The sequence below is a fragment of the Medicago sativa genome, chromosome 6, assembly GCF_051527215.1.
Source record: "Medicago sativa cultivar Bolivia chromosome 6, Bolivia_mono, whole genome shotgun sequence".
Lineage (NCBI taxonomy): Eukaryota > Viridiplantae > Streptophyta > Magnoliopsida > Fabales > Fabaceae > Medicago > Medicago sativa.
Genome location: NC_140754.1, coordinates 26,872,287 through 26,895,381, shown reverse-complemented (window position 1 = coordinate 26,895,381; position 23,095 = coordinate 26,872,287). Strand labels below are relative to the sequence as shown.

Here is a 23,095-nt window from a genome sequence, read left to right as displayed (position 1 = left end):
TCCATTATGTCAATGTTATGTGTCTGTTTTTAATGTAGTAGAATAAAGTCCATGTTATAGACAACGGAATTACGATTTTCAATTGAATAAATCAATATTGTTGCATGTATTGACACTTCAATGAAAAATATTTCAGTTTTCATATTATCAATTTACGTTTTACTTATGTCTTAAACTTTACACAAATTCAAAAATAAATATAATAATTAAATTAAGGATTCTATGGAAAAAGTTATATATTGAACAAGATACACCTTATCTCTCTTAATCCAATTAACCTTTCTAGATTCCTTACTCCCTCCTCACAAAAATAAAAACAAAAAAAAATAAGGATTCAATGGAAGAAGTTATACTTGTGGGAGCCTTAAAGAATGAAATAAATTAAACCAACTGAGGTGGTATTGAAATAGAATACAAAAGATATAATACAAGAACTAAAATGAATGTCATTGAATTGAATTCGAATGAGTGACCTTTATTTGTTTTTATTTTTTATTTTTAATATGGAATAGACTATGGTATTTAATTATAATTTTGATTATTTGTCAATTTCATTTTAAGATATATCGGTTTGAATGTACTCTCTGTAGATATTATGTTGAGGAATTAAACTCTTTGTTTATAATTATCAACTTGATTGTTTAATATGATTGGAAAGTAAAAATCTATTCATTTACTTAAATCGTTTTATTTGTTTCTTTAGGGATAGGAAAATCAATATTATAAAATCTTTTTTCATCAACTAGGATCACGTTCAACCCTGAAATTATAGAGACAAATGAACTAAAGAAAATGTATTATTATTTTAGTAGAGAGAATTTTTTGGTCACACTTTACTTATGTCTTTTTTATGCTCCATATTTTGGTCACACTTTAACTTCAAAAGGTTCCATATAGATTATGATATTAGATGAGTTCAGTCTTTATAATGAAAAACAATTCTACATTCAATCGAGGGAGTTGACACATATCTTATACCTTTTTATTCCCCGCGTTTGGGTTTGTCGGTTTCAATTAGGAACTTTGAGAAGGAGGGATTGTTCTTTTTGAAAAATGGAAAATAATGATTGGAATATCAGAATTACGGTAAAGTAAAAGGACATTAATTTAGAGTGTTTTAATTTGTGACCCTTTGATCTCCAATAAAATAAAATTGAGGGAAGATATTAAAGAAAATTGTTTTCTCATTTTCTCTCTCTTCATAGATAAGTTGTTTCTGAGAAAAATACTATCTCCAATATTTTTTTAGGGACTCTTTCCAATCTTAAATATAAATAAATAATTAATTTTTTTAATCTCAAATCAAATATAACTTACTTTGTCTCTATTTAATGTTGTTTATCCTATGTGGTATTGTAGAAATAACCAAATTCAATAATTCAAGACTTTTGTAACCAAAAAAAAAACCAAGACTTGCTAGAAATGCAATTATTGCTATGATCACAACTCAGGCTTCTCTATCTGGTAGGACAAAGCTAACAAATGGTCCAACTATCTTTGATTTTGTTATTTTGAAAGCTTTTAAAATGGATACTCATCATCAAAGAACACAAAAATTATTGAGGTTATTTGACAACCACCTATCCATAGTTGGATAAAGTGTAATACTGATGGCATAACTTAAGGCTATCCAAGACCAACAGCTTCTGTAGGCATCTACAAAAACAATCATGGAGAGAGTTTTGGTTGTTTTGTTTCAAACCTTGCAATTTGTAATGCTCTGTTTACTTAGATTATGGCAGTCATTCTTACAATGGAATGTGCTTACCAGAAAAATTGGCATAATATTTGGATTGAAAGTGATTCAAAAATGGTTACCTTAGGCATCAAGTAATTCAAATTGTTCCTTGGCATATCAAAAATAGATGGTTTAACTGTCTTACTCCACTGCAATCAATGAATTTCATGATGTCATGTTCAGATAGGAAAACTGTTACGCAGATAAGTTGGGTACTTTAGGTCAGTCTATCAATGATTTTATTTGGTGGTCTTTCACACATGTTCAGATTAGTGAAGATTTAGTTAAGAATATACTTGGTCTTCTATGTTATAGACTGTCTTAACATTTTGAGGGTTTGGTTTGCGCGCGCACACCCCCCCCCCCCCCCCCCCCCCCCCCCCCCCCCCTCTTATCCTACTTTTTATTTTAACACATCTATGGCGTGTCCTTCATAGGCCGTCAATTTATCCTAAAATATATTTTAATTCATGTAAGTTTATTTTTAATGACTTTTACATTCTCATGAAAGAAAGTTTTAATAGATTAACTTTTGAGAATGTTGTATTATTTATGAAATCCAGAATAATAATTGATACAACTAAATTTTTGAATTTAGGTATTTTTGTTTATAATTGAGATCTGAGAGAGTATTGAAATTAAGTATTTTTTTTTATTATGAGTGGAAAATTAAAACATAGGTAATCAAATCCATTTGATAAATGGATATATTGAATGACTGATAAATCAAATCTAATATGAACTCTTACTAATTTCCCTTAAAAAAATGAACTTTTACCAATTGGTTAATTTTTTGGGAATATATTAATTATTTATAGTGTTTTTATCTTTTAGGCTTAATTGTACTTTTGTTAAATATTTTATCCCTTTCACAAAAATAATCATCGCTTTATAAAATTTAACATTTTTTATCTCAATAAATGATGATTTATTGTTTCAATTTTAAATATAAAGATAAAATACCACATGACGCCGAAATTATGGATGAAAAGAAACAAAAACAATAATATTTAAAAAATATGTTAATATGTAAAACCTGTTAAATAATTTTAAATAAAATGTATCTCGTGCTTGGCACGGGGCATTACACTAGTGCAAGACAAAAGAGTGTTGATTATGTTTCCTCACAGAATCACAATGAATTAAATAGTATTAAAATCAATAAATATTAATGATGACAATATAAGGTTTTTGTAAAAAAAATAAAATAAAAAAACTAAACTTATGGTCTCCTCTCTCTTTGTGGTCGCCTTTTTTCAACTTATATTCTTTTTTTTAGGAATTCAATTCAATTTATATTCGGGATGTGATTCACTGCAGTCATAAAGCTGATGCAGTCATGCAGTCAAAATAAATACAGTCATTTGATCAAAATAACCGTCAGGATTCAACTGCTCTTTTTTTTCCACTTTAAACTCAAAACACAGGATTGAAAAAAGAGAAAACTCAGAACGCATACTTCATCTCCTCACTTTTAAAGATTCTTCTTCTTGCTTCCACTTCTCCGGCACCTCCTTGACACCTCATAATCTTCCTTGGTGAACATGAATGGTCAATTCATCAAGCTTTATAACTCCGGCGGATGCAATACGATCCACCTCCGCCAACAACCGCTCCACTGTCAAATTCCATACCAACAGTGGGTGTTGTAATGATTGTCATTATTATACCAAACCTGTGGAATTCAAATAAAAATAAAATTAATCAAAACATAAGTAACACTATCTGCTAGTGATAATGGAAAACTATATCAACGTGATAAAACTACAAGAAAAGAGAGTAAAATATGGAAATAGAAAGCTATGGCAAAAACAAAGTCATCCATGTTTAAAGAAACAAAATCGATGGCAAAAACAAATTCACCCATGTTTAAACTAACAAAATCAATGGCTATACAAAAAAACAGCCATGAATGCACAAACAAAAATAATCGAAAAAGGATGTGATGAAACATAACAAACCTGGAAAAAATCACAAAGCTTTGAGTTTAACCAACTGGCGTAGAAGAAGGTGAGGTTCATTTTTGGCTTGAATCTCAGAACAGATGTGAAGAAACGCTGTTTTGAATCTCAGAACAGATGTGAAAAAAATCACAAAAGGGCTTGAATGCGCCAATAATATCTCTGTATTGGAAAGTGGAGTTTTGCTTCGTTAGCCTGTTTTGTGCATTTTAAGGGGAAATGAATCTGGACCACTATTTTGATCAAATGGCTGTATTTAATTTGACTGCATGACTGCATCAACTTTATGACTGCAGTGAATAACGTTCCTTTATATTCATTCATCGTTCTTCGTATGTTAAACTTATTTTTCACTACCAAAAAAATGTTAATACAAGTCGAGATCGTGTTTTGATATTTCCTCAAAAAAAAAAAAAGATCGTGTTTTGATAGGTTTTTTTTCAAATGAAACCCTAATCAAGAGACTTTGAGAAGAACGGTGGTAGCAACAGTTTCAGATGGATGAAGATAACATCGTTGAGATTCATCCCTTCAAAAAGCATAAACCTGTATGCATGCATGCTTCTATTTTCATTGCTTTTGCGTTTTTCTTTCACTGTTCTTCAATTTCATTATTTTGAGATAACTGCAATACATGCATGGCTTTGATTTCTTGTCACTAAGTGATTCTCTTGCTATAATTTGTACAGGTTCTTTTGTTTCCTTTTAATTTAGGGTTTAAAATAAAATAAAGGTTCACTGGTACGGAAGCCTGGGACCTAGGAGTGTACTCATCTTTAAGCCTCATGTTTGAATACCTTGAGTGCCAAAAATTTCCCTTACTATTGATTGGTGGGATTGGTCTCTCGGATTAGTCGGTCTTTGTGCCAATATTGAGTTTTAGAAATGAAAAGAAAAAAATGACTTTATTTAGGTCTGCTAGGATGATGGAATTTAAAGGATTTTAGGGTAACATAGGTTATGTTTGGATAAACACTTTAATTTGTAGCTTATAGCTTAAACGCGCACAAGTGTTCATTATGTATAAACTATTTCCATGGATTATAAAATAGGGAAATTGATTATTTTTAGAGATTAGTTTTAGAAAATTTTAAAAAGGAAAATCTATTTCATGTTGGTTTACCTTAATGAAAATCACTTCTTTGAAAAAAATATCATTTTTATGAGAAGCCGCCCTAAACAAGTTCTCACTTGAATATGTTTTAAGATTTTCTTTTTTAATATATGTAACAAATAGATGAAAACTCCTAGAAGTGATTATTTTACTTTAGAATGTGATTTTCTTTTTTTAGAAAAAAAGGCGTAACATGGGCTCAAAATAAGATTAAACTATTTTGTATTATCTATAAACTGTTTTTCATATGCTATCTAGGAGAGTTAATGAAAATAAATTGAAAACAACTTATGAAAACGTCATAAGTTGTTTTTATAAGTTCTTCCGAACTCTGTAACAACAAGTGCTTATATTAATTAGTAGATAAGTTCAAATAAGACAATCCAAACAAGCCTATAGTTGATTTTTTCAATTTGAAAACAACAGTTGCTTTTGGAATAACATTACGTCATTGTTGATCAATGATTGCTATTTTACAGCTTATAATTATTGTATTTTAATTTTTTAGGCCATTTTGCACGATGTAATTGTCATTGACGATGAAGATAAGGACTCTGATGATTTAGTGATAATTGGCGAAAAAGTCTGTACAAGTAACAAAGGGAAGGCAATTGAATCCACTCGTGAAGTTGAATCAGTTGAATCACAACCCAGTGGTCATGGTTTGAATCTTTCATTAGGAGTAGAGGCATCCGAGTATGAGAATTTGTCGAAATCTTTCCAGAGTAAAATAAAGTCTACTAGCTTGGTCGATAATCCAGATGTCGGGAAGCTTCTACATGCAGGCAAGAAACCGGCTGCCACCGAATCTAAATGTGCTAATCAGGAAGGGAGCAGTAGTAGTTCATGCCATGCAAATTGCAAAGACGAAATTACGAGGAAATTCCAAAGTTTTAAGCAATTTGACATTATTGACTACTGTTACTCTTATGTCCATCACTATGCTTATGAAAAATCCTCGACGAAGCCGGTAACTTTATATTTTTTATACTTTCAAAAACCCATTTTGTTTATGCTCTTATCTTATTTATACCAATCTAAGAATGTACCTATTTCTTGATCAGCGTACAAAGAAGTGGGTTAAAATAATCCAGAAAGAGTGGAAGATTTTGGAGGATTGTTTGCCGGGTTAGTTTGTTTAGAATTTCTGTTATAAAATAGCTTGTTCAATTAATCTCGTCGTTACTTTGACTCTTTATTTTATCCTCATCAGATTTAATATTTGTTCGAGTTTATGAAACAAGGATGGATCTGTTGAGGGCTGTTATTATTGGAGCAGAAGGAACTCCTTACCATGATGGTCTTTTCTTTTTCGATCTTTACTTTCCGAGTAATTATCCCATTGTACCGCCGGTAAGTGGTTGAGGATACTATATCCGACTAAGATTATGTTGTCGTCACACTTTTTATATAAGTCTGACAAAAGGGCCGCATCTTTTTATGGCAGCTCGTCACTCTCAAATCATATGTATATAATCCAGTTTTCACTACTGATGGTATTATATGCCTTAGTCTACTTCACACCACGAACAAGGGCTTCGGGACGGAAACATGGATTCCATATGTTTCCACAACTCTACAGATTCTAGTGTCCATTCAAGGTCTAATCTTGACAGAAAATCCAACCCGTACCCTTGGACTCGTAGCTGCACTAGTTCTTCAGGACAGAATGTTCCATAGTTTCCTTAGTTCGTTGGAGACAATGATATCTGCGTTAGAATCCCCTCCAAAGGTTTGATTCTATCCTTGGTTCAATTTTGATATAATTTAACAAGTTTTCTTTGCCATGTTCACCTGTAGTGCGTCGTAGAAAGATGACAAAAAAAATACTGGAAAATGTAGGGAACACAATCTTACATGTATTATATTAGGAGGATACATCATATACAAATAAAGCTTTTCAAAACCTATTTTAGGATAGTAAAAAGGAAATCATATGTTAAATTCCTTAGTATTCCAATTTATCAAATAACAAGAATCATACTACTTTTGTTCCTTGGATACATTAAAAAAATTATTACATAATGTTATACGTCAGTAGCATATATATTTCACTTACTTAGTGCAAAAATATATATTACAAATCAAACCAATGATCCCCTCATACTTAAAATTTAAACTCTTATTTTTGGTTTCAGGAATTTAAGGACTTGGTTGTGGATCATTTCGTCAGCCGAGCTCATGATATTCTGGGGGCTTGCAAGGCTACATGGAAGTTGTTCCTGATAAGAATTGGTTAAGTTCATGCATGAAAAGCCTTGTTAAAGAGTTTGCAAGAATTGGAGTTAAGCAATGCGAGCAATTCCTTAGTTGAACAAGAACAAAACATTCTGTGTGAAAACCCAAATTTTGAGACTTCACTCAAAACTACTAATTAGTAACTAAACAATGTCGGTATGTGACACTTTGTTGGGTCATCATTTGCTTATCGATCTGAACTCATTCGTATTACTTTTAGTTTTACATATTATCATTAATTGTTATTGCAAATGTTGAACACCGTCGTAATTTTAGACCGAGTCATGTACTTTAGGTCGCCATCTTTCAGACGTCTAGGTCGTTATCTTTGAGACATTTTGATGTTTGTCTGAATCCAGCATAAGTGGTCACCTTTGTCATCCTTGGCAAAGAAAATGTGTAGAAGTATTCTCTACATGAAAGAGAACTCAACTGAAGTAAAATAATATCACAAGAAAGGAGGTTGAATTGTGATCTATTAAAAAATTATCGATCAAACTTTTTCAAGTATGACTTGGAATTGATGTCAGCAAAAAATATAGCTAGTGTGATGTGTGTGTTTTTTGGAAATTAAATGAGATTTCGAAAGAGAGATCATACACAAAAAATTATTCTGATTCACCCAACGTGGGCTAGTCTAATCTTCACAATTTTGTGAGATTTTCTACTAGATAGTTGAGTTTTAAATTAAATTTCGAAATTGTATATATGCTTTTAAAAAATTGTTGTATTCTTGCTTGTATTCATTCACTTGAGAACGATTTCTTGGAGAGGTTGAGACAAGGCTTTAAAGAAAAGGTGTTTTGATGTACTATTGAGAGTTGCACAAAGAGGAAGACTTTTTGTTGTACCTTTGTCTTCCATCATAAAAAGTTCTTCCATCACTTTAATGGTGCCTTGGATTTTTTTTTCCATCACTTTTTTACTTCTCCTTCGGTTTGGAACAAGAAAGTTGTTGCTTTTTAAAGTGGTGTGTGGGTTCGCCTCTATCAGGTACCGTTGCATGCATGGAATGAGAGGTTTTTTAAATTATGTATTTTTGAGTGTGGTCGTTCCTTAGGACGGATAGTCGAATGCCGGATAAAGAAAGGTTTGATTATGCACGTATCTTATTGGCTATTTCATCTTTGGAGGTGGTCAATGTGGTTGATAAGATAATGGTTGATGGAGTTTTGTTGGAGGTGAAAATTGTTGAAGAGTGGGGATTCTTTTTGGTCGAAGACACTTGTTCGTTCGAAGATGAAAATGATTCCGAGTCCGCTCATATTCAACACGTTTTGGCCAAGGCGCACCATTGAGAAGTTGTATTACATAAAGTGTGCTCAGCTGATGTTAACTTTAACAAGGTGTTGCATCACGTTAGCTCTAATTAACTTGCATGGGGTGGACAAGAGCAGTAAGTGTCGGTAATTAAGGAAGCTTTTTCTTCTTGTAGTGTTCCGCATGTGCATTCTAGAGTTGAGACTTTTAAGCGTGTTTAGCGAACTAATTCTTGTCCTCCGATTGGGTCTCGTCGTGGTGTTGGGCCGTGGAGTTTGGAATGGCTCAATGTAAGGTTTTACAACTTGAGAGTTTACCTCAACTCGTTTTACTTATGTAAACTCGAATCGTAGATTCGTAAACTCGTACGAGTTTATCTAAAATTAAAATTATATAAAATTTATTATATACATGATATATGTAAACTAATATAATATTATAACTAGGTTAATAGTGCAAAATATGACTTAATTATCAAGACAAAGTATACATAACCTTCATAATAAAGAGTTATGTTCAACTTAACATCAAAATACAAAATTAACTTGCAAAATCATAAGTTTCATAAGAATCTAAACAATCCAAAAAAGCAAGTTTCATAAGTTTCTGAAGTTGTTAATAAACCTATCCAAAACCATCATATACCTCCCCTCTGTTACATTCTATTAAGTCTCCGCTAGAAATCAGCATAATTAGGTCATGTGGCCTTTGTGTTTCCTCTCTCTCAAAACCGCCAAAAATCATGCGATTCTAATAGAAACCTTTTGTCTTCTCTCCATAGTTGTTCATCTTCACCCTCACTTGTCATTGCCATCTCTGATCATCCTTCTTCATCACTCACTACTGACCACTGTTCCTGTGTATTCTCTCTATCGATGTCTTCGTCGCACTCAATGGTTATTGCGACATTGTTCTTTCTGGTTTCTGGGGTGTTGTTTTCGCTCACAATTCTTTTTTTTTTTTAGTTGTCGATCGCTGTCATATCACTGTTTCGTGTTTGCTCTCCATAGTTCTCGTACTCATCTGTGTTTAAATATATATTTTTTTTCATCAGAAATCGAGCTTCATAAACTCTTAGTTATGAATTGATTTTTCGTAGTATTGGTTATGAAATTGTTATCTATATTTTGTTGTGTGTTTATACTTATTTTTCATTCACAATTTCTTCTTATTCTATTAGGTTATGAATTGATGTATTTACTCAATCTTTAATGTGATTTTATTCCAGAAAAGCTCGGAAAATGGAGAACAATGGCTATGGTTCACCTAACACAGGATGTTTACATTTGTCGGTTCATTTTGGTGGAGAAAGAAGTATATCTTTGTTGAATGCTGATCTTGATCAATACTCTTATTTGGATTCGGTTGATGACATTAGTGAATCCCCATCAAAATTGATTATCATGTTCTTGAGATATTCAAGCTTTATAAGATGTGTATTTGTATCCATGTTTATTCAACATTGCTTAATCATGAGCGTGTTGAAGTTGTTAGTCATGTCCATGATACTATAATTAGCGAGTCTTATGCTGAATGGGAGTGGTGAGCCTCATAAAAATGAAAGTGATAAAATTCACTTAGGTTCTAGTTACATAAATGAAAAAAAAAAAAAAAAAAAAAAGGATAATGAGACTAATTTTGATGAACTTAGTGATTTTAAAGAAAAACACGATCTTATTGCTTCTGAAAATTCTAATAAAGTGTTGATTTATTCTGATAGCGGTATCAAAGGAAAAATATTTGCTCATGACTTTGATCGAAAAGGGAACCTTGAAGTTGGTCTATTATTTAGTGATGTGAACCGCTCTTAGAGATTTTGTTATACAAGAGGGGGTTCGAGATTATTTGTTATACTAGTATTTCAGAGAAGTTAATGGTTTATATAATTTGGATAAGTTTTTTTTTTTTTTTGAGAGAGTAATTTGGATAAGTTATGTTATACTAGTATTTCAGAGTATTTTATAAGTTATGACAATATTCATTATAGAAGTGCTTGACACAATTTTGGGCACATTGTTCTTCCAAACCTGTGAATGAAATCTGGAAAGTATGAGAAGAAAGGTTTATGTTTTGCCTATGTATCTTGATGAGAAGGTTTGAATAATGCCTTGTTTGTGGGTCGTGTGACAATTATACTGAATTTGAGTTTCTGTAGACCTTCAATGTTTAAAAAAATGAGAATTATTTTCTTGCAAAAAACAAGCGATACACTATAAAAAAATGGAGTAAGATACTAGTTGATTGTATCATCAAAAAAGAAAAAAGAAAAAAAAAAACTACGGTGGAAGCAAAAGATGTATGATGTGATGATAAAGCACCCTAGCATATGGAAGTTGCATGTTTACACATGCATGGTTTTTTTTATCAAAAAAATAAAAAAGGTTAACGGACAATTTAACGGTGTTAACTAAGAAGGGATGTGTTTATCTATTTGTTGAAAACTTAAGGGATGTTAATGTTCATTTTGAAACTAGAGGGGGTGTTAGTGTCATTTTAATAAATCTTAGGGGAGGTGAGTGCAATTTCCTCTAATTTCATCAAAAGTTCAATCATTCTAAAGTTTCTTAACATCATTATCATCGGTTATTTATCTCCAACTTCATCAAATTCTCCTTCGGATGATAAAGGATTTTCAATATTAGAACAAAATACATGGCTTGAACTCACTTTAACATTAATTTCAGTACCTTGGACTGAAAAAAGAATTGGGTTTGAAAGAAAATGGTCCCAAAAAAATGTTTCTTTAAACGTAAACTCGGTCGAATTTACACGAGTTTAATACGTGTTAACTATATCAAACTTGTCAAACATTCCGATTTAATCAAAAACCGAGTTTACCTTAGAGTTAACACTTTTTTGACACCTAAAAACGTAAACTCAAACTAATTTATGAGTAACACTCAATTTGTGGAACCCTCTCACCGATCATAATTATGGAGATGTGAGAATCACTTTTTCTACTAAAAAATGTCTCATAAACAAAAGGATAGTAGTGACGGTCGAAGAAAATGTAAAAAGAATACACGTGGTTTATCAATGTAGCTCTGGCCATATCACCTCTTTTTAAGCATTTTTTTTTGACAAGACCTCTTTTTAAGCATTGTTTTTGAGATTTTTGGTGTCATGTACAATCATATATATATATATATATATATATATATATATATATATATATATGTACAGTGGCAGAATTTGAACAAATAATTTGGTGGCATCAAAGTAAAGATAAAAAAGAAGTCGTAATTTTTTTTAAAAAAAAAAAAAAAAAGAAGTTAAATTTAATGATGTATAATAGTGTGCATAAAATTATATGTGAAGAAAGACATTTATGTGTAGCATACAAATAAATCTATAAAAAAAAACCTCATGACACAGTAATAATAACAACTTTTTTTTTTCAAATTGAACAACCTTTTTTTTGGTAGTGAAATTGAACAACCTTTTAAACAAATAAACAACCAACTAAAATGTTGTAGTGGTTGTATATGTTAGAACACACCTGCTAGTTTTTATGTGGGAGTGTTTTAGTAAGTTATGCCTTAGGGTGCACTTAACCACTTTTTAGTTATCACTTGCTAAAACACTCCAAGTAAAAAATAAGTGGGTGTATTTTAACAAATGTCTATAAGAGTTGGTAACATACACCCACTTATTTTTTAGAACCTCAAGGTGTATTTATCAACTTTTTAGTTATAACTTGTTATAAACTCTCACATAAAAATTAATGGATGTGTTCTAGAAAATCCATATATTCAAAAAGTAAACTATTTAAATGTTATTAAGAAATTAGTAATTACAACATTTAATATTCTAACTCACAACAATTGCTTGAGTCATTTATTAAAGAGAATCATTATAAAAACTTATCGAACCTTGATAAATACATGCTTTGTTAATTAAAGAAAATATTAAAACATAATTATAAGTAGGAGTCGTGGTTTAAACCCCGTGAGTTTAACTCGATTGGTAGGGACATTGCATAATATATGTGAAGGCTGGAGTTCGAATTCTAAACACCAATTATTCATCTTAAAAAGGTGAATTTCTAGTCACTAATCTACTTGAAAAAAAAACATAGTTAACACATAATGAATTTTAAATAAAAAATAAACTTTAAATACTAGATAACTCAAACAGAATTGATTTTTTTTAGGGAAAATCAAACACAATTGATATTTTCTCATTCTCACTCATTATTCATGTATTAAATATGAATGTTAGATTCATGCTTTTGACAACAAAAAAATACATAATTAACACATAATGAATTTTAAATAAAAAAAATAAACTTTAAATACTAGATAAATCACACACAATTGATATTTTCTCATTCTCACTTATTCATGCTTTTAAATCGCAACGAACGACACCCAACAATATGCATAAACAATCAATATGTTTTGTAAAGAATACACATCTCTCTCTTTTTGGTGTGTTAAAAATGACTTTGAGTCATGCATGTCATATGAGAATAAATATTATATATGTTAGAGATCGTAAATTTTATCCCATGTTACATTTATGTATTATGTATATATTGTCTATCAAATAATTGATTTTTTAAAAAAAAATTCACATAAATTTTTAAATGTTCTATTATTATATGGAAAATTGATATATATTACATTGTTTACCACTTTAAAATCAGACGAGAAACATAAACAATGTTAATTATTTATTTGGCCTCTCATTTGTTTTCATCTATTCTTTTGTAATTTTTTTTTTCCTTTCACATATGCATATAATAAAAGACATTTTTTCAAACCCACAAGTTCCAACAATTGTTTTCCCTTTAACTATTAACCAATTTTTTTTTTAGATAGGCGAAATGACAAAGCCATTATAAACTCACACACAAGTGGAGGTACCGGGGTTCGAACCCCGGTCATGACATCCGGCTTAACAATTTCGGCATTTTGCCAGTTTAGCTAGGACTTCTGGATATTTATACATTCTATATGGAAGGAATTGAAGTTGATTTTAGGAAGAGAAATCTAGAGAAGGAAAATTGAGATACCAAGAAGATGTGAAACACCCATTCTCCGGCGTAACGTTATCTCTCCGGCGTTATTCCGGTTAGGGGTGTAAGCGGTTTGGACTAATCCAACGAAACCGAAAGTCCAAACCGAACCAAACCGAAAAAATATCCGACCTTGCTTGGTTCGGTTTGAAACCGATCCGAACCAATTAAAACCGATCTAGTTTGGTTTGGTTCATGGTTTTTAATTTCGAGATCCGTGAAACCGATGAACCAATCCGATGATAACCACACTCCTTATTTTACTAATATTATCCTACCGCACACTCACACAAACTTATGGTTAGGCGCAAAATTAAAGTACAACATAAACTTTTTTATCATGTTTATGCCATTGATTTATACTCATTATATTTCATTGTTTTCCATGTTCATTTTCTATGCCATTGATTTATATTCATTATGAATCTTGGATCATATGTATGAAATATTGAGTAAGGTTAGTTATAAAAAGTTGTATGAAAAAACAAAATATGAAATACAAATATACATAGTTCTATGAAATATTTTGTGATAATATGAATTTTTTTTAATTGTATTTTTAAACAAACCGATCAACCGAACCAATCCAAACCGAACCGATTGATTTGGTTCGGTTTCTTTTTTGAAAAATAGTGAAAACCGAACCAATCCGAACAGATGAAAATTTCATTGGTTCGGACATTTTTTTTGTTGAAAACCAATCCAAACCGAACCGTTACACCCCTAATTCCGGTGATGTCTTTTCACCACCGATTCCTTCCAATCTGGTCTCGTTTGCATCAATTCAACACCAATTTACACTCTTCTCAACTCCTTTCACGAAAAAACCACAGATCTAAACATCCAAACCCAACCCATTTTCTGTTTGTTATCCCTCTCTGATCTGCTTCCTCCGGTGGTCAGGGTTCATCGCTCTGAACTGCTTGAGGTTCCTTTCTCTGTTCTGCTTTGAGGTTCCTTCTCTGTTTTATGGCTCCGCTTATTTGCTCCTGGCCGTGTCTCTCGTCACCGAAGACGGCGCCTTCGGGACCCAAATCCTTCGCTCAAGCTGTATCCGCTGATGGGGATGACTGTTTGCCTTCGCTCCCTCCTAAGGTCATTATCGGCGACACCGTCCGCATCCGAATCACACAACGTGAATATGAAGCTGAACTTTCAGAGTGCCTTTGTAACCTTCATGGTCGTGTTACACTTCAGAAATGTGATTCTCCTCTGTCATCGAAGTTCTTGAAGCATAAACTGGAAGGCATGTGGCCGAATTTGAAACCCTGGTCCATTACTTCGCTTGGCAAAGGTTACTTCAAGTTCAATTTCCACTCCATTGAAGAGATGAAGAAGGTTTGGGCGTTGGGTGCTGTTCAGTTGAAGCCTGGGATACTGATATTCTTTTGCTGGTCTAAAGATTTTGATCCTCAAAATCAGAATCAATCTCACGCTCAATTGTGGGTAAGGTTTATGAATCTCCCCCAAGAATATTGGAGGAAGACCACTTTATTTGTTGTGGATGTGGCTGAGATTGCAGCAACCCAGAAGAGTGGTAACTCTTCAACACCACCTCTTCACAACTCTTTTGACCTGCTACTTGAAGATGGTGAACTTCCTTCAGGGGAGGTAAGGTTAGCTGACAAGGATCCTAATCACATTACCAATGTTACTTTGTTGGAGAGTGCGGAAATTGTTGATAAGGTGTCTAAGGAGACAGTTAGTTTGGAACAAGTTGCACACTCTAAGGTTTTTGTCAATGTTGAAAATGATTCCTATGAGCCTGCAGCTATCTTCACTGAGAATGTCAATTATGGTACACCCATCATCATGTCTGTTACCACTTATGATGAAGTGTTGGGGCCTGACAAAGGGAAGACTTCCAAACCTGTTAACAATACTAATAATTCTGAAGCTTGCAGAAAAAGTGAAATAATTTTAAGCAAGTTCTGGGCTGATGATTTGGACACAGATCAGGGTTCTGACAGCACTCTTGAACCTGACATAAATGCTGAGATTGAAGGGGATATTGAGGATGGGAGTTTATTTACTCCTTTTATGTCGAAAAGGTAGAAGAAGTCTAATAAGAAGAAACATGCCAATAAGCTAAATGATACAGTGGTTCAAAGCACAAGTATTGAGCACATACAAACTCGTTCCAAGAAGGGTGTGATCAAAAGCAATCCAAAATACTTGTAGAAGTATATCCAAAGCTTATAAAAGTTTCTGTTATAGGATAGAATTCTAATATGCTTCTGTTTGTTTGGCCTTAGTTTGGCTTTGGTGTAATACTCTTGTGTACATGGGTTCAGGTCCCAAAATCCTGACTTTTTAGTATTTTTGTGCCTTATCAAAAAAAAAAAATTGATGTCCTTTATGTATGTGGCTCTGGGTGGCTCTGGGTGGTTCCTCGCCCCGACCTTGCTCTAGGCAAAAATTGCTTTTCTAATTTAGTCCATAAATTATATAAATAAATTAAGTATTGCATAAATTATTTGAAATTTATCAATTTAGTCCTTCTAGTATATGAAAAAATTTCCATTTAGTTAGTAACATCTCAATGATAGGGACTCAATTGACATATTTTACATACATTAATAACTATTTATTATATTTATATAGTTTGAAATTAAATTAAAGGAATGACAGCTTAGAGACTAAGGGCCCGTTTGTTACGGATTAAAATAAAAATGATTTTGCCATAAAATGATTTAAAGATTATTTTATAGAGATTTTATGAAAAATCAGAATTTATTTTCCATTTGTTTACCCTAATAAAAATCACTTTTTTTAAGAAAATTATTTAGTTTGTTTGGATACAGCTATATAAAAGCGATTTTCTGTATAAAATTAGTTTAATCTTTTGATCCATATTTTCTCTCTCCTCTAAAAAAATCTATTTTTTGAAAAACTGCTCTTAAGAGCATCTCATTTGAAGCAGTTTTTAGATTTTTTTTAGATTCTGATTTTTTTTTCTAAGTTGTAACAAATGGATGCAATAATCTTAAAAGTGATTATTTTTTTAAAAAAATGATTTTTTTTTCTTAAAAAAACTATAACAAACAGGCTCTAAATTGACGGGTTTACACGTGCACTATATTTTCCCTTATAATATAATTTTAATTCCTATAAAAAAAAATAGAGAACTCCGTGGAAAAGTCATTGATATAGTTTATGGATATTATTAAAGAAAAAGTTAAGGGTTAATTATGTTTCTAGTCCCTATAAAATAGCGACCTTGTCAGTTTAGTCCTTACTTAATTTTAATAGCATTTTTAGTCCCTAATTTTGTTTTTTTGCCCTGAGTATTAGTCCCTACTCAATTCAAATTTGTTTAATTTATGCTTAAACTCTTAAATTTTTGAACAATTTTTTGCAGACATGTTTAGAACATTACTAAAAGTTCCTCCGCAAAAAATTATCGCAAAATTTGATTTCTACATCCAGATTTTATTACTTTTTATCTTTAACTTTTGTCGTTTTAAAAAATTCATATTTAATTCATTTCATGTCTGAAAATTCTAAATTTTAGTAAACGAACCTTTCATAGTGTTCTAATCTTGTCTCAAAAAAATCGTTCAAAAATTTAAGAGTTTAAGGATAATTAATCAAACTTTGTTTTAGCAGGGACTAAAATTATAAGTAATTTTTTTTTATAGGGACTAAAAATGCTATTAAAATTAAGTAAGGACTAAACTTACAAGGTCGCTATTTTATAGGGACTAGAAACATAATTAACCCAAAAGTTAATGAAGCTCTTTAATCCAATTCTAGATTTTGGTTGGAGTATATGCTTAACAGTACTGCTATAGAACCTATGACACAAATCGTGTCTCTCATCTATCACATGTGGGAAGCCAGAAATTACTTCATATTTAGGATTGGACATACCTGCAATTGAGGTTTGTCGCAAAGCTCAAGCTGCTCTTTCGAACTACAACCTTGTGAATACTCATCAGCAAGCGCATAGTGATCCTCAAGCTCTTGGAATGAACCGCCGTAACATTGGTTGGAGTCCTCCGGCGAAGGGTGACCTAAAACTCAACGTGGATGCTCACTGTTTGGGTGATGGCCGTTGGGGATTAGGCTTCATTATTCGTCGTGAGGATGGGGACCCGTTGTGGTGGCGACCAAGGAGATTCTGACGACGGAAAACGCTATTGATGCTGAAGCTTATGGGATTTTTGAAGCTGTAAAACTCATTAAAGCGAAGAACTTAAGCAAGGTAGTGATCGAAACAGACAATCAATTGGTGGCAACAACTCGTGGTATTTTATAGATGTTTGAGCATCCACAATGGTAGTTCCTTAACAAGGACTCCTTAAATGGACACCACGTGACACATCACTTATTTATAATTTTTTAATAAAAGTACCTATTAAGGACTCAATGACTCCAATGACAATACACTAATAAGGACTCCAATGAAAAGTACTTAAATATGTCTCACTATCTTTACATCATTAAACAAAAATAATTTATTTATTACTCCTTTTTACAAGTGGGACCAAGTAGTACACATTTTATTATTCCTTTATGCAAGTGGGACCAAATAGTACACATTTTATTACTTTTTTAAACGTGGGACCCGTTAGTTACTCAGGAGAGAGAGTCTTTATATAGTTGCACGTTCCTTAACGGGGACTCATTTTTTCTTCCTCCAATGGAGGGTCCTTAACGGGGAGTGGTCCTTGTTAAGTAAGGACCCCCCATTGGAGATGCTCTTATTGGGGTAGAATGTTGAAAGACAGCCATGCAGAGATGAAGAAGATGAACAGGGTGCGTGTTAGATGGGTTAGGAGATCTAGCAGTAGCACATCTAATAACCAAATGGGTCGGGTTTAAACCCAACAAGGAATGGACCTGTTATTTTCCAATTTGTACCCATATCCAAAAAGATATGGATCTGTCTAATTCTTAATAAATTTGTTAATTTTAGTGTAAAAAAAAATAAAAAATAATAATTGATTAATAAAATCTTCTATCAAAGAGGGTTTGAAATATTATCAAATAACGCAAGAAAAACAGACATGTCTTAAATTAAACTTTTTTCTTTTTAGGAAATGCCTTAAATTAAACTATAAACTAATAAACTAATGTTATTAATTTTTATGTTAACATATTTACAAGATCTCGGTTTTTTTTTTTTTATAGTGGTCGGTGTTTGAACCCTGACTTTATATCATGCATTGTCCATGTCAACCGAGCTAAACTCACTAAGACAACAAGATCTCAATTTAAATTCATTTGAAAAGAACAAACCTCAATTTAAAATACGCTTTAAACTTATAAATGCATTTAAAAAAAGGTTTGCAAAAAAAAAAAAAACACATAGGACAAAAAATGAAAAGATGATGTTGTTTGATTCCACTCACACATTGTTATGTCTTCATCCATGGAGTCTAAAATCTCATCCTCTCTTACACTTCCATCTCCAAAACCAAACTATCTCTCATTCAATCTCAATCTCAATGGTCTCATCACTCTCACTAATCCAAACCCCTTCGCTTCAATCTCCGACTCAACCCGGTTCAACCACCCCGATCCAACCAAACCCCTCTTCAAAACCCTAACCGTCTTCGAACGCGCATTCATCGGCGCAGGTGCCGGCGGAATCGCTGGCGCCTTCACCTACGCCTATCTTCACCTACTTAGATGAAAAAGTCTAGAAAAAATTTTATCCCCAAACCCGACCGTCCCAAACCCGAACCTACTACCAGAAATTAATATCCACAACTTTTTATTAATCTAATTCATTTGAGGTAGGAAAACATCCAACACCATATTTGATATCAAACGGACCTCTCCATGAGGTAATTAATCAATTTCAAACCTCAAAAGTAGAGATGATATTTAGAGACTTGCATGTTACATATTAATATATTTGTACATTCAGTACAGGTTCGAAGGGAGTATCTATATCCCTATTATCCGCCCCGCACTCGTACTTTGAAATTGGGGAAAATCAAAACCCAGTCAAAGGGGAAAACCCGTCAAATCGAGATGAGTTTAGTAGGGTATCCGCGTGTACAAGTTTTATTGTCATGTTTAAGTTCCACAAGCCAATCATAATAGGAGCATGGGCTACCATAGATCTTATCATAAAACCATTTTCAAAAGGTGAATTTGACGATAATAAATATAATTTTTTTTTAAATGTCAATGTATTTTTGGTGCAAATATTATTAAGTTGGAGAGTTTGAAACAATTGTCTTTTTTTGTACGACATATGTTAGTCATTAGTTATTAAATTAATATTTATTCATTGGTTTAAGTTTGACCCCAATATCTTTTACTCCTTTTTTTTAAGGAATCTTTTACTCCTTATTTATTAACTCAAACATTATATTTTAAATAAAATACATTTGTAAACTACATCTATAATTTTATTTTTACCAGGATTAAAATGTGCGATTTTAATTTGTATGAACTAAAAATAAAATTTTAAATATTTATCGATCATTTACTTAATTAACCAAATATTTTATTTACAATATTTATATAGGGATCTGAGCTACAAAGTTCGTACAGAAAGCATATCCCATTATTTACGGTGTTTGTTAGCCGATTTCATCAGTAGTGGGTGGACAGTCCATTCATGACAGAAATCAGTTAACCATGAAATCACCGACATCCTCCTCCTCCTCAGGGGCGGATCTGTGTGAGGCTGAGTGTGGCTATTGCCACACCAGCCCAGCCCATTCTTTTTTTTATTTTTTATATTTTTTATATACAGAGCATAATTTTTTTTTGAAATATACAGAGCATAATTATATAATATATATGTTATATTTCGAAACATAATGTGACATTATTCTTTGGTCTAGTGGTGCGACATTTGTGTTTCTGTTTGTGTTTGGTTGTTGTTGGTTCAACTTTTAACTTTTGCATTTTTTTGATAATTTTTTCATGATAATATAAACAACATAAAAAAAATAAATTTACTTGTAAAAATAAACTTAGTGAGAGTCGAACTTGTGAACTCCAAACAAATTGATTGACTTGATTATCTTCCAATAAGCTATAATGCTTGCAATGTTTTTTTTTTTGCAACTTATATATATATATATATATATATATATATATATATATATATATATATATATATATATATATATATATATATCTGTGTGTGTGTGTGTGGCGCGCGTGCGTGTGCATGAATGTGTGCGCGTGCGCGCGCACGAGTTTTAAGATAAGATTTTGTAACTTACGTTGTGCATTATCTATTAAAATTTATTTCTCCAAAAAATTTAGTCTTACTTCCTTCAAAAAAAAAAATTAGCCCCACTAATAATTCAATCTCGGATCCGCCCCTGCTCCTCCTCCACAAAGCCACGAAGATACTAGCGATGGAGCAAGCAAGATTTCTTCCCAGAACCATCTTTCCAAACCGGAAAATCCTACCGATCCACCTTAAGAAACATCTGCCCATGCCTCAAAGACCGCCTCTTCAACCGCTCAACAGACTCTCATGAACTCCTCGTTCTTTAAAAAGCCAGTGAAAATCCCATGTCTCGTTGCCTCACTTGGTGGGACCTCACCTGACTCGCTTTCGGCGCCATCCTCGGTTCCGGTATCTTCGTTATTACCAGTCACGAAGCTCGTTCTGTTGCCGGTCCTTCCATTATCCTCTCTATACGCCGCTTCAGAATTCTCAGCTCTTCTTTCAGCTTTCATCTATGCTGAATTCGCAGTTGAAGTTCCCGTTGTCGGTGGTTCGTTCTCATTCCTAAGAATCGAACTCGGTGACTTCCTCGCTTTCATTGCCGCCGGGAAGCTATTGTCGGTGCTGCTGGTCTTGGTCGTTCATGGTCATCCTACTTTGCTACAATGATAAAAAACGATTCGGATTACTTTCGGATCCGAATCAATTCTTTTAAAATTGGTTTCAGTATGCTTGATGTATTAGCCGTTATAGTTCTGTTGATCACTAACGGAATCGCGGCTAGTGGAACACGAAAAACATACATCTATTTTAACATGGTTAAGTTCAATTGTTACAACTTTTGTTATTGGTTTTATTATTGTAATCGATTTGATTTACGAAAAATCATCAAATTTAACACCGTTTTTTCCTTACGGTGTTAAAGGTGTTTTTAATGCTGTTGCTGTTGTGTATTGGTCTTATACCGGTTTTGATATGGTTGCAACTATGGCTGAAGAAACTAAAAACCCTTCTAGAGATATACCTATTGGTTTAATTGGTTCAATGTCTATGATAACGGTTATTTATTGTTTAATGGCATTGGCACTTGTGAATAAGGTTAAGTACAGCGAGATTGTGTTGGAGCTGCTTATTCAGTTGCCTTTGTTCAAATTGTTATGAAATGGGGTAAATTTTTAGTGAGTATTTGTTCTTTGAAAGGAATGACAACAAGTTTGCTTGTTGGGTCAATGGGACAAGCTAGGTACACTACTTAAATTGCAAGGTCACATATGATTCCACCCTTTTTTGCACTTGTTCATCCCAAAACTGGAACACCTATTAATACTACACTTTTGACAACTTTGTCAAGTTGTGTTGTTGCTCTTTTTACTAGTGTGGATGTTCTGTCTGCTGTTTTTTCTATAAGTGCTCTTTTCATTTTTATAAAACCGAAATAACTGGTTATAGTGGGCATAAGGAAACTAGATGAAATATGTTCTTTTTATACATATGTTTATAAAGCACTTTCCTAAGTTTCCATTTATTTTTGAGATAAAAATAGGAAAATAACCAAAAAATACCACTTGAAAGATACAATTGAAAATAATTGATTCATGAATCAATTATTACGGACAAACAAAAATAAAAATATAGCTACATAGGTACGAAATCAATTCATCATCTGTGACATCTACCCATCCTGTGATTCCAAATCAACAGATTTATTGATCAACTCGTGAGTTGAGTAAACTAATCGAATGAAAATATTTTCATTTTTTTATTTTAATTTTAATAAAAAGCTCCTTATGGCTATTGTGTTGCTTGTGAGGAGATATTATGTGAGGGAAGCAACGGATAAGAGTGATTTATGGAAGGTTCTTTTGTGTTTGTCTGTTGTTGTTGGTTCGTGTTGTTGGGACTGGGCTATGGAATTCTGGGTTGTTTGGTTGGATTGGGTATACCGTGGCTGCTTGTGTTTGGTTTTCGGCTACTTTGGTGATGAGTTTGCTTCCGAAGAAGAAGCAACCGAAGGTTTGGGGGGTTCCGTTGGTGCCATCATTGTCAATTGCGACGAACCTTTTTCTTATGGGATCATTGGGTTATGAGGCTTTCTTTAGATTCTTGATTTGTACTGGTGTGATGCTTGTGTATTATTTATTTGTGGGTGTTCATGCAACTTATGATGTGGATCATGGAATTGGTCAAGAATCAAACAATGATGAGAGAATGGAAGGTGTCAATGTTGTTGTGTTTGCATAGTTTAGCCCTATTTGTTGTGGGGGTAAAGATCCTCTCCATTTATAACTTCTTCCATTTGTTGCAATTTGGAGAGAGATAGACATAAAAAATAATGATGGTGAGATCCACTTAGTGGTAGGACCCACCATAGATCTTATCATAAAACCATTTTCAAAAGGTGAATTTGACGATAATAAATATATTTTTTTTTAAAATGTCAATGTATTGTTGGTGCAAATATTATTAAGTTGGAGAGATTGAAGCAATTGTCTTTTTTTGTACGACATATGTTAGTCATTAGTTTTTAAATTAATATTTATTCATTGGTTTAAGTTTGACCCCAATATCTTTTACTCCTTATTTATTAACTCAAACAATTTGGACTACTTATATT

The 23,095-nt window shown here is 32.6% G+C and overlaps 1 protein-coding gene and 1 pseudogene across 1 annotated transcript; both read left to right on the top strand.

The window, feature by feature from the left end:
- The first annotated feature begins 4,196 nt into the window (after positions 1-4,196).
- Positions 4,197-7,261, top strand: LOC146914248 (putative ubiquitin-conjugating enzyme E2 38). Its single transcript, XM_085721027.1, has 6 exons — positions 4,197-4,247; positions 5,322-5,744; positions 5,887-5,941; positions 6,027-6,166; positions 6,240-6,545; positions 6,952-7,261. Exons 1-6 carry the CDS (start codon positions 4,197-4,199, stop codon positions 7,051-7,053), a joined length of 1,077 nt encoding a protein of 358 aa, XP_085577153.1. The 3' UTR covers positions 7,054-7,261.
- A 13,549-nt stretch (positions 7,262-20,810) lies between these two features.
- Positions 20,811-22,722, top strand: LOC146914247 (cationic amino acid transporter 8, vacuolar pseudogene; annotated as a pseudogene).
- The last annotated feature ends 373 nt before the right edge of the window (positions 22,723-23,095 follow it).